Below are 13,692 nucleotides of genomic sequence, written 5' to 3' on the forward strand. Positions count from 1 at the left end.
TCCTGGTATGATATGTTTAGCTCTGCATCCAGCTGTTGGATTTGTTTTTCTTCTTTCCACCTCTGGCATGCTCGTGAGCAGGCTGGATGTTCTCCCTCGCAGTTAATGCAGGTGGGTTTTGTGGCTGAACATGCTGTTGTTTCGTGGTCCTTTGCACCGCATCGAGTGCATGCAAGGACTCCACGGCAGGCCATTTGAGAATGTCCATATTTCTGGCATTTAAAACACCATAAAGGGTTTGAAACATATGGACATACCGGACGGTTGATGTAGCCAGCGGGAGACTTAGGTGAATTAAGTCAGGATTATATTTCTAGTTTTGACAAGTTTCCCATCTCTACACACATTAATTCTCTTTACGGCAGTAACTCCCTGTGGTTTCAGTTCTGAGCAGATTTCCTCCTCGGTAACGTCGAGAAGGTCCCACTCTGAGATGACACCTCTCGATGAATTGAGTGTTCTATGTAGTGTCACTGTTATGGGTACTCCTCCGATTGGTGTTGCTCAGAGTAGCTGCCTGTCAGTTTTAGTTTCAATTAAGAGGTCATCAGAACAGAGCCTCTTAACTGATTTGGGTGAACCTACTAACCCATCTAATCCTTTCTGTATAAAGAAGGGCGACATTTTGCCAATCGGTTTTTCGCTGGTAGAATGTATAATTAAAAACCTTGGAACAGGCTCTGATGATATTTCAGTTCGCTGCCTCTTTGCAGCAATAATGCTATCTGTGTCTTCATCTATATTTTCAGATAGGGACCGGGTTGGGGTCCCTGAAGAAGTAAGTTTATCGGGATTCATGAAGTTTTGAAATGGTTCGGTGCCCGGGCTCCCCACCCACCACACAGCCCAAAGGGACGCCCATTACCTGGCATGCAATAAATGCGCTCGGGAGTGGAACGCCAGGGCTACCCAGACACCATACCTGCACTGCTGCCAGCCTGAATCCTGTCTCTTGGACCATGAGGGTAGGGGCATGGCATTGACACGGCTGACCCTTGCAGGAGACCCTACTAACCAATTAATCCTAGCCAAACCTTCCAGGACCACCACTCTTGTCGAAGCAGGGGCCAAAATGGTGTATTGAAGCTGGGCCCCTCAACCACCAGGATCCCCCTTTCTGAATTTCCATGGGTCGCAGCACACGGTAAACATGCCAGATTCCATTGATGTTAGCCTGGAACCTAAGCTGTGGGTGTTGGATTCCAGTGATTCCAGTCTGGAAATCCAGCAGCATCACTGGGAGGTCCCCTCACCATGTACAGGTGGCCACATCGAGGGGAAACTCACCTGTCAGCTGAGCAAAAATTCTAATATGGTCAGATAATTCTTCTAGGAATATAATTTTTGTGAAAATAATCTCATGAAATGGGGATTCCTAAGCTTTACTTGCCTTACTTATACAAACTCAGCTGCTGATTGCCATATTTTTTTTCTGGTTTTTATTGAAAAAGCTCTTCAGGAGATTATGTTAGCATCCTTCAGAAGCCAAGACAAGAATCTACACCCCCAAAGTTCATCTGGCATTTATCAGTTTATATCCCTTAAGATATCTGATGACTATAAATGCAGGTCTTGCCTCACTTAACGTAAATTTGAAATCACACTGCATGAGAACTGCATCTAGGCCTTGGTTTATATTGCTGCTTTTATGAATTACATTCTTTCTGGCAATACCAGGGGCAGCCAAATGCACATTCCCATATGAGATCACAGATTTAATAAATATTAATGAGTAAGTGCTATATGGACTACAAAGAGTGCATACATGATTGTTTTTAATGGGAACTGCCCCAATAACAACAATCCTGACTCCTTCAAGTTATGCCAGCATGATATGACCTTTGGTTTCTCTTCTACTCCTTTTTTTTTTAAACCATTATTATTATCTCTCTGTACATTAAAAAATTTTTCCTCCTTGTGATATTTATTTGAGCCAATGGGAAAAGAAAGTGGGGCAAATACGCCACTCATTCAAGCCACAATTGCCTCCATAACGTTCACCAACCTCGTGCATGTGGTTCACTGTGTAATACATAGCCATGCCGGGCATCATTTGATGTTCCATTGTAATGTTAGCTGATGAAGGGACCCGATATAGTTTGTATATTTGTATAGTTTTTAAGTATTTTAGTCCTGCTCTTTCCAATGCAACAATGGCATAAATGCATTATATATATATATATATATCAATGATCAGGTGCATTGATATATATCAGGATATATCAATGCACCTGACATCATTCTTGCAAATGTAGGTTTAGTGTATTGTGTCACTTATACATATATTGAGAAAACACTTTTCTCCATCTTGGAGCTGGATTATTCAAGCAAAAGAAATATAGTTTTTTAATAGATTTTCATTTTGAACTACTTAAAAAACGTTATGTTAGTTTATGCCACCAATTCGGGACAGATTCAAGCAAAAACGGTGTGTCCATAATCTTGCATGCAATAGATTACCAAAATCGTTTTATGCATGAATCCATTAGTCTTGGGTGTTTATCCCCCAATTGTCGCTGTTTTGCAGTGGCATGTGGGGGATACCCTAAATAAGACTAATGATAGCAGGCTAGGCATGTCAATCACTACTACTCGCAACAATCAGTCAGAAGGGGTATCACATTGTAAAGACTTACTTTTTTTTTAAATTTTCATAATTGTACATTTACTAGCATAATAGGCGCCTCCGTAGCCAGGTGGGAAGGAGCAGCAGTGCGTAGCACACGCTTCTTGATTAGACCGGGGTTCGAGCCCGTCACCACCAAATACGGAGGATGCGGAAAGGTCAGGGAATGACCACCGCATATTCCCGGAGCAATATGGCCTTAGTTGCTAATGCTCCTAAAAACCAAACAACAACAACAACAACTAGCATAATACTATTTATTTGATAATTTTACATTATCAAGCATAATACAATGGTTTCCCTCATATGCCGTTATATTAAATCCAAACTGTGATTCGCTGGAGAAGTGTTTTCTCAATCGATGTATAAGTGACATGATACACTAAACCTAGATTTGTAGGAATGTCAGGCACATTGATATACCCTGTATAATGCAAGTATGCCACAACAGTATTGCTCAGGCATTACATAGGTCATTTCCTGATTAGATATCGATCAGTGCATTTTGAGAAGTGTGTCTGGAATCAGTGACCTTTGATTTCCTAATTATACATACTAACTTAGTAAATAACACAATGCCACGGTGTAGATTGGCAATCACTGATTCTGAGAGAAAACGACACCATCATGAGTTTTCACGGAAATATAGAGAGAAACGTGCCAAAAGGTTACGAACTAATCATAAAATAAGTTCAATGACGATGGAGCAAGTGGAAAATCTACAATACAGGAAGCAAGTAGCAATATGGACGAAAAACAGGCCAAAACTCAGCAAACCGGTAAATGGCTCAGATATAACATAAGGTCTTCAGAACATTCTGATAATGAAGAAACCACTGATGTATCATATTGCAATTTACGTGATATGGTAGATAAATGCCAACACTGTGGCAGATTATCTTTTCATGCCGAACTCAGAAGAGCCACACATTCATGTTGTCACGAAGGGCAAGTATGTTTGCCAACGCCAGATACCTATTCAGATGCTTTCAAGCCTTTGTTGTTTGACAAAGGGAGACACTTCCGAGAAAACGTTCAAGTCTACAACAATCTTTACACCTTTGCGTCTTTTAATGCCAAAAACAAGGACTTTCAAGGTGGCAACGGCCTTTATATGATGCAAATACAAGACGAGGAGGTGCCAGGGTGAAAGGAACAATGAGTTCAATGTGTCCGTTAGATATGTTTCACAATTTGGCCAAATCTACATTTATGACGACAGAGAAACGTTGATAGAACAAGCTAAAAGAGTGAAAAGGACTGATGTAGACTCAAATGTTTTCTCATTCAAGTCTACATCGGTGGGGATTGGCGAGCAAAGTGAGCAGGGGTAGAGCCCCCTAGTTATTATTATTATTATTATTACAACACTGTCATGGACTTTGCTGGTTCGGATGTACAACTCATTTAGGATCTATAATTGGATTGAGTCTTCGAGCTGTTGAACTTACTTCTTATTTTGCTACTTGTTCGGCCTTTAAGGCAAAGGACCTGTTTCTGGAGACTTGCTCCCTGACTTGTGTTCTTTGGTATACTGCAAAATGGCTTGGCCCTGTATGGCATGGAGAGAAACCAGTGGTTACAGTGCTCTATAGGCCTCTGGGCTAAAGACAGAGCATTGTAACACAACCATACTGCTTGACCTTCACCACGAGTGGGATCTCCACACTTACATGGCAGATTTGTTCAATGGGCCAGAACCATCTATAATACAGAAATAAAAAAAATTATAAAAATAAATAAAACACATAGCGCCTTCCATGGCAACTCAGTCAGCACAATACATCACTGTCTGCTGCTCCTTTGGGGAATTATGAGTTTGATTCGTGTTGATGACTGGACTAATTTCAATCATGTTTGTAGTTAGCTGATTTCAAGCTGGTAGAAGTAGGATCCTTTCCATGAATTAATCTGAGTTTTTGGGCCTACACAACATACAAGCTGGCCCACGAACATACTTCAGCTTCTAGTGCCAAAATAAAACTATACAGATAGAATAAGCTCCAGTACTGTTAAAATGATAATTTGAACTTGTACATAACATAAAGCAAAAAACTAAGTCCTTATTTTAACTCAACTGTGAAATGCTCAGGGTCTGTGTGTGTTGGTTAACTCATATTCTCCATCCTCATTAACTTGGAGAATACAAGTTTACTTTATTTCATTATTACTTTACTACTTTATTATTAATATAGTAAAACACTCAATTTAATTTTTTTCTCTGAAATTGAAACATTTTTATACATTAAACTAAGACAAACACTAAATGAGGGAGAGCTATTATATTAATTTGCTAGAAATTGTTTGAAATCTTTTTAAAAATGCATTGAATGAGAATAAAAATGTAGTCCTTATTGCTAGAGACCCATGTTTTTTTCACTTTGTGACAAATGCAACAATAATGTGAAAATTAAGAATTCCTTTAAAAAATGTAAACCCCTTAAAATATTCCCTTTTCTATCAAGGTGAGTACTTAATTTGACATAAACCATAAATTAATTATTCTTTATGGTAAACGGTTTTTAACCATTAACATATTGAGCATTCTGATTGACTCTTTCCCTTCTAAACTGCCTTCCTTAGATTAAGTAGTTCCAAATAATAACCACTTTTAATTTCATTGTGTAAATAAAGATTATTAAATAACTGCTCGCTCATTAAAATTATATCCATTAAAAATAATATGAAAATATTTATTTTTCTAGTAATCCTAACATCATGGGACAAATGCAAAATGATATTCATGAGAGAACAGCAAAATTCAAAGGAGAAGGCTTTTACATAAACAATGAGAACATTTTTAGTATGTAAACATTGCAATTGTCGACTAGACTGGAAGAAGGATAATCTGGACAAACATTAAAAGTGTTAATCATCTTAAGTGACTATCAAAACCTTCCACCAGCAAATCTCACAGTTGATGAGATTAAGTCAACAATAACAAGGATTTTAGATGCCAGAAAACGTGTGAAGGAGAACAAGCCCATTTTTATTCAAGACAGAGTTTGGCGTGCCTCAAAGCAAATATTCCTCTGGAAAAATTGGATGATACTGCAATGCAACAATTTCGACAAATATGTACAAGGTTCTGTGGATCTCCCATATGCAGTTCATTTGAGGAGGGAATATTTGACAATTTGCAGAGCAAGCATTAAAGCAGAAATCAAACAAAATGTAAAAATAAACCTATAGTAATAGCAGAAGATGAAATGTCAAATAAAAAGGGACTGTATTTATTTAAAAGACTACTGCCATTCTATGAACAAAAAAGTAAATTAGCATCTTGTAATTTTTTAGAGACTGCAAATGCACCACATGTTGCCAAGCTATTTTTGACATTTTAAAAGGGTATATTTCTTATACAAATGCATTAGGCTTTGTTTCTGATTCAGCACCGTATATGATATCTTGCTTTAATAGTTTCAAAGTTTTAACAGGAAATCAAATTTTACATTTACAGTGTTGGGCACACAGAATTAGTTTAGTAGGAAATATTTTTATGAAGGAGATAAAATCTCTCAATGAAATAATAATTAAAATGAAAATGGTATTTTTGAATTCAAGAAAAACAAAGTCAAAGTATAGAATTTTTGGAAACATTTTATCCACATCTTTCTGCAAAATTATTTCCAAGCCCAGTCATGGTTTAGTTTGTTGAAATATTAAGACAAATATTTCAATCCATTATTTGATTTCATCAAAAATTCAGATGGCATACATGGTACAACAGAAAAAAAATAACAGAAATATATGAGTTGGATCTATCAATAATGATTGAATGTAAATATGTAAGTGAAATTTGTGATAAATTCATTTCTTTATTGGATTCATTAGATCTAATTATCCGTATCCTCACTTATTGTGGAAAGAAATCAATGTATTAAAAATAGCCTACAAAATAACGTAGATGGTACTTGTACTTTCCCAGCAGAAACTTCAGAATTACTAAGTAATGTGCAAGAAAAAATAAATAAATACATTTTCACAGCATTCTGAAGTCAACTTCTGCAAAATGCATTTCAAAAACGCCCACTTAAAGAAGGATCCAAAAAACACATTCTATGAGGCTTTAAAAGAGCCGTTTAACCCTTCAGTAGCTGGGAAGAAATGCTTGTTTAATGTAGAGCAAACGTTGACATTATTTATAAAAATACTTTTTTCTTCCAACTTGATGGATATCAAATGTACTGAAGAGTATAAACATTTTCTTTTCATCAAATGATTTCCAACAATAAATGTTCCTCAAAACCTGATATTCTTCAGCTATTGTTGGCCACTAAAATAAAGTATGAAGAATTTCGAAATGCAGCAATTAAATCAATATGGTGCCCAATGAATAGTATTGACATGGCAAAATACTTTAGCCAATACAATTTAGTTGTAACTGATCAATGCGCAAATTTAAAGGACTGCTCCACCAAAACTTGTACAATAGCACCTATAAAAAATGTTCATTAACATTTTGGCTTATGCTTTATATTTCACAAACCAATCTATGACATTAAAAACAAGGTGTGCTTACTACTACTCCCCCCCTCACCTGTTTTTAATTGATTCTGGTTGACTTACTGGATTTTCTAAAAAAAGGATATATGCCTGAAGAAATAACTAATTTCTCTTGTAAATATTTTACAACCATCAAAATTATAATTTTAAAAAAGAAAAAAAGTACAGTGATGTCATAAAAACTTCAGCACAACTTACTTTTCACTATTAAATTTTCTGGTTAATGTGATGTCTGCATCATCTGCAACTATTTCAAATCCCTCTATTTTTGGTAAATTTGGTGTTTTCTGTTGCTTAGTCTCATTTACTATTTCTTCTTCTAAAAATTGCATCAGCTGTTCATCACCTAAAGATAATACCATAAACAAACATCTATAATTCAATGTAATTATCTGCATGCATAGCTACTTATTTAATTAAAATACTGTTAAAAAAAAAGTAGGGTCTCATCCATTCTTTCTACTCCCAGCCTTAAAAAAGATGTACTGCGAAGGATTTATCCTTACTTCAATACACACAAAGTTTTAACTCATAAGCTGGCCCAGCACTACAGCTTTTCCTTCATAATCTATAATTATAACAAATTGTTACAATTACAGAACTGTGATAAACTTGGCATCTGATTCCCATTAAACATGACCTGACTTTCAAGGGCATAGAGAATGGTCAGATGCAACATATCTATTTATATGCAGTTAGACATAACAAACAGAATCACAGGACAAGCTATTTTTATTGCTTCCATTGCCAGTTAAATTATAAAAAAAGATGCAGGGTTTTATTGTGTTCATCACCTGAAGATATCATAAATAAAAATCTGTAATTAAAAGCGAATAAAACTCATATTTCAATGCATTATATAATGCTTATATACAATTCAAGTAGAAGTGGATACAATTCAAATTAATAATATTAGGAGTTTTCTTATGTTTCAACCAAAAATATAGTAGAAGCCCAGTTATCAAGCACCTACGAGAACTGGTTGCACGAATCTGGATGAGCAGTACTCATATAGGTGCCTACACTATAAGAGTATACACTAGACACTGGATATGCATTTGCATATGCAAATGAATATTTTAGCCAATTTAATCATTAGTGCATATAAATGCACATAACATGATTATACTAGCAACCCTGCCTATTTATATTTTGATTAAAAAACTGATTAAAAATAAGGAGGGTCTGCTGGTATACTGATTATTGATCAGTTTTTAGACGTTAAATTCAGAAACACGACTGATCATTGAAAACTTTACATTATTACAGCACATCAATGGCGTTTGACGAAGTCTGTTCAATAAAAGATGATTATAATTTTTTTAAACATACCTTTATTAATCATCCATATTTTGATGGTCCTTTTCAAAGTAGTCCCCATCTGATGAAATGCACTTACTCCGTGCCTGCCATTCTTCAAAAACACGGTGGAAGTTATTTTTCGACATGCATTTAAGAATCGCTTCTGAAGTCTTTAAAACTTCTGATGACTGGAAAAGTTTTCCTTGTAGTTCCTTCAACATTGGAAATAAAAAATATTGCCAGGTGCAAGGTCAGGACTGTAGGGCAGATGAGGAACACATTCGACACAGGCTAAGTACTTAACAACGGTATGAGCAATGTGAGGTCTTGCATTATTGTGATGCAGCATATATCCAACCACAATGCAGCTGTAGTCATATGTGATCCAACAAAGTGTACAGTACAGTTCTATAGTAAGGTCCCATAACAGTCAATATGATGTGGCACATGTTGATAAACCATTCCTGAATGTCAAAAAAAAAGAGATGACCATAACCTTTCCTGCAGAAGCCACAACTTTTGCTTTTTTCAGTGCTCGTGACAACAGACTTCCAAACAGAGCTTTGTTGTTTAATCTCTGAGTTGAAATGAAGCCATGTGTCATCTGCTGTTATCACCTTGTGTGGAATCTCACCATCTTCAGTAACCATCTGTTGCAGCTACTTTTACACCTCCAATGAACTTCCTGTTGCTCAGGTGTAAGTAGTCTTGGAACCCAGCATGCACAAACATGTATCATATGCAAATGGTCAGAGCAAATACTGAGCATGTTTCCTACTGATATTCTCAACACCTTTGCCACTTGTCTTACAACAATCTTCTCTCACAATTACAAAATTAGTGTTTATATTTCTGTGGTAGCAGCAGTAGTTGGAGCTCCAGGATCACTGATTTTTGTGATTGAATCACTTCCGTCTTTAACCACCTGTGAGTTGTGCTGCATGGAAGCAGAAATTCGACATAAGCCTTTTAACATTTCACACACTTCAGCCGATGTTTTCTTGAGATGAAAACAAAATTTGAGAGAAGCATACTGTTCCTCGTGTCATGTCGATTGCTATGTACGTGAAACTGAACACGCATAAACTTGATTGAACCTAGGTCACACTGTGTGCACAGGTCAACTGTGCAGATGCAGCTTAGTTTGGTCTTAAATTCCGCAGCTCAGCTAGAAATAGCAAGCAGTATGACTGTTTGTGATAAATTATGATCATTCTTTATTTAGCAGACCTCATACGTTAATTCTTGTGCCATCGATGGCAATGGATAAGAGTATATTCTCTGAATGTGTAACATAAAAGTTCAATTTTAGATTCATGTAACTGTGATTGCCAATCAATTAAAAGATTTTACTAAGAGTGCCTTGTTATTTGTGAAAAGATTGTACCACACAGAAAAAAAAATTCCAGATAGACTGTCTTGAAAGCAGGAAAAAAATTGACAGATTAGCTGCTTGTAACTAAGCCGTGCACCAGAATAGAGGAAAAAAGTGACTTTTCAAAGAATCCACATCTCGTCTATCTTGATAATCTGCCATATCCCTTTCACTAATTTAAGTAATCCATTTTTCAAATAATTTTTTGAAAAAATATACTATAAATCAAAACATTCCAATGAACAATCTACCTTGAGGAATCTTAATGCTATTTAATTGCAAAATAGATGCCATTATTTGCAAAATTCATCAAGACACTGGAGAAAGGGGCTTCTGGATGTTCATGATGAAACAGCAAATGCTTGTGGCCATTATACAGTGCATTTTTAATGATGTGGGGGGAAAGTATGTGCAATCCCATCCTTTGTCCCCATGGACAATCTTCTTATTATTACTAGCCATATAAGTGCAAGGAAGCCTGAGGCTTATGTGACCCACTGAGAGAGAGAGAGGGAGAGAGAGACCATACATAGTTGTGGCCTGCCTCCCCATGGCAAGGATGGGTAATGGTTAAGCAGCAGTGATGGCTGCTTTCCACTTTACATTGCACTTTATTTCCATTGGCTTAATTTTAAAATACCTATTTTCACCAAGTTTCAGTGTTTATGTGAAATTGTTAAAAAGCCAAGATCATAAGTACATTACAATTTTCACCTGTAAACAACCAGTTTATAACTGGATATTTATTTATAGAAATAATTATTTATAGATGAAAAAGAAAGTTAAAACAACATGTCTCTGTTTTTAACCAACTTTCTAATCTTTTTTGGATGGTTTTTTTTTTTTTTTTTTTTTTTTTTTAACTATAATGCTCATTTACAATCTGTTCGAGACAATGAACATTAAGTAAATCGATGTATGACAAGTGTCAGTAGGATTGTCTTGAATGAAGGAGACATCCAGCGACAACACTTCTATGGAGTTTACTTAATCACTAGCGAATGCATTCACACTTAATAGATTAGTCTAATTATAAACATTAAGCGCTACACTAAGTCCAGTGGATGTTGCTGTTTAATCTTCTGGGAACTTCGCTGTTATCCAAAAGGTTCATCGCCAGGTAATTGGGATGCACTTCTAGTCACTGTTGGTATTTCACACAAATTGCATATTTCTTCTTTTACTGTTGTATGTTCATATCTTTTTTTGGATGGCTTACAGATGAAGATAAAATGCACTTCAATGATATAAATATACTTTAATGGTATCTGCCAAGGTTCTCAGTAATTTTAAAATTACTCAAAAAAAAAAAAAAAAAAAAAAAAAAAGGGGTTTCGGAAACATTGCAGTAGATAAAACAGTGCAGGTTGATTTTGCAGTGTGCATGTCTATATCTATGTATAATATTACACATGTTAATAGTTAAAAACTGAACATTATTTAAAAGCCAAGCCAGAAGTAAGAGATGTCCTAGAAAATCCACACACATGGTAATCCTAATGATAATACTTGTTGCACCTAGTGGCAGTAAAGAAGTAAAAGTGAGTCAGCTTAAAGACCACTAGCATATCAGGATTTAGCATTAGCAAATGATGCAAAAAAGCAAGCTTATATAGCATCAGCAAAAAAAACCCGTCACCTCCCATTCAACCTATTCATTCCCTCCAATAGTTTTTTTTCGAGTTCTTCCTTGAATTTATTTAAGCTATCAACTTCCACAACACATGGAAGTTTGTTCAGACATTCAACCAGCACTTTTGGCACCTATGGTCAAACATCAGAAATGCAGCATTTCTTTTCATTAGTTTTTATTGAATTATTTAATAATTAAATTAATTTGATTTATTTATTTAATAATTCAGTTTAATTTAAATAAAAACAATGTCATTTGAACTGATTTACCTAATTATAATTGTTAATTACGGAATTATTAGTATTAGAATTAATATTGGTCAGCCAGGAAATGGTGTTAAAAGGTGTTCATGGTGTTAAAAGTAAACTTTTTATAACACATCTATTACAGCAGCACTTGAACCCACTTGCCTCTATAATTAAATTATAAAATAAAATTATTATTCAAGTCTCCAACTAGTAAGTAAAAACTACGGGCTTTTATATTAATTGATACAGATAATAACAACTGCATTCACAATCATATTTTTAAAATGAATTATAACTTCAGTTATTCCGAGATACTTTTTTTAATCCCGTTTGGTACCTTAGCCTAGGAGACATTCGCCATACCCTAGTTAAGGCACTGCCCAGGACTAAAGGCTCGCCTCATAACGAAATATAACAATAAACATAAGAATGTTAGTTCAACAAAATCAAAATTATATAGAATAAACTAACAAGTTATTATCCCAAATCAAAATATCTTATACCATAGAGGATTTTTGGGATACATAGCATCATATACGAAGAATACAGCATCGTATACACGATACGAAGGTTGGCAGGATTGTTATTGACAGTAATGACAGTACGCTACTGTCATTACTTTCACTGCAGTAATGTACAGCAGGATCTAAAAAAGTTGGGCAGATGTGCTAAGAGGTAGCAACTGAAGTTTTAACATTGACAAATGAAAAGTACTGCATATGGGTAGCAGTAACCCCAGAGTAATGTACCAAATGTGCAGTATTACATTCAGGATAGTCAAGAATGAAAATGACCTGGCAGTAATTGCAGTCAGATATGAAATTTTCTGAGCAGTGCAGAAAGGCTGCCAGGGCACCTCATTGGGTTTTTGTCAATAATATACAGGAATTTTGCTAGCAAGGATAAGGTGACTAAGGAAATGGTCAGGCCACACCTTGGGTACTACATACAGGTCTGGGGGCCTCATTTTAGGGAGTATATAGAGCTGATGGAACAAGTAGAGAGAAGGGCAAAGAGATTGGTGAGGAGAACAAAGCATTGCTCTTAAGTTCTGCAACAGTGTCTGGATCCTAGGCACCTGCAAGGTGATCTGATTAAGGTGTATAAAACTTTGAATGGTTTGAGCAAGCTCAATGCTGATGGAATGCTTCCTCTTGAGGGAGAATAAATTCAAATTGAGGAAAGAGCTGCAAAATAGATGTGCGGAAATTTGCCTTTGGCTAGCGGGTGGTTGATGGTTGAAATAAACCTCCATCTGTCGTTGTGGAAGTTGATAGCTTATATAAATTCAAGGAAGAACTGGACAGACTTCTGGAACTTTTTTTTTTTTTTTGGCCGATGCTATATAAGCTTGCTTTCTTGCATCATATGCCTCTACTAATGCTAAGCACAAAGCTGCTTCATTTGACGACGGCTTAAATATTATGATATATGTGCTAACCTTTTGTGTGAATTCCTACGCCATGACATCCACAGCTACACGTGTTGCTGCAAACAACATTTGTACCAGCTAACCGAAGTGGATCTTGTGGTGAATTACTACGGTGGCACAAAAGCCACATTGATCTCGTAAAAGTTCTCGATCTGTGGTCATCTTCTACTAACCGTAGAGGAAAATATCGTCGAAAGTTACTTTTAGGAAATGATTTAATCGTAGGTATATATCGTGCTAATCTGGAAACGGATATAAAATTCACAACAGACATGATACAATAAAACGATACCACAAAACTGGAAACGGCATGCACAAAACAGAACCCCAAAAATGTCGCTGAACCACAAAAGGAACAACAGCGCCAAATCTCTATATTACCTTAGGTGCGAATTAAAAATTAATTCGTAAACTAATAAAATAAATTACATATATCAAAATTATTCTTTGCATCCCGTTCCTTTCTGATTGCTTCATACTAAATTATTAGATTGGATAAGAAATATCTTCCATTTAACAAAACCAATTTTGTAGCATACAGAATGCATGCTTCAAAAGTGCACCGGGGAT

General features: G+C 35.8%; 1 protein-coding gene across 1 annotated transcript in view; it reads right to left on the minus strand.

Annotated features, from left to right (window-relative positions):
- The window catches only part of P32 (complement C1q binding protein P32), a 48,656-nt gene extending 35,188 nt beyond the window's left edge, over nucleotides 1–13,468 (minus strand). Inside the window, exons 1-2 of the mRNA XM_090370999.1 lie at nucleotides 13,132–13,468; nucleotides 7,331–7,478 (exon numbers count right to left, since the gene is read on the minus strand). Of these exons, the coding sequence (XP_090227125.1) occupies nucleotides 7,331–7,478; nucleotides 13,132–13,396 (413 nt within the window). The 5' untranslated portion in view covers nucleotides 13,397–13,468. The remainder of the gene's footprint in view (nucleotides 1–7,330; nucleotides 7,479–13,131) is intronic.
- Between the last annotated feature and the right edge of the window lie 224 nt (nucleotides 13,469–13,692).

The sequence above is a fragment of the Mastigoproctus giganteus genome, chromosome 3, assembly GCF_048544385.1.
Source record: "Mastigoproctus giganteus isolate SK-2022 chromosome 3, ASM4854438v1, whole genome shotgun sequence".
In the NCBI taxonomy this organism is placed as follows: Eukaryota; Metazoa; Arthropoda; class Arachnida; order Uropygi; family Thelyphonidae; genus Mastigoproctus; species Mastigoproctus giganteus.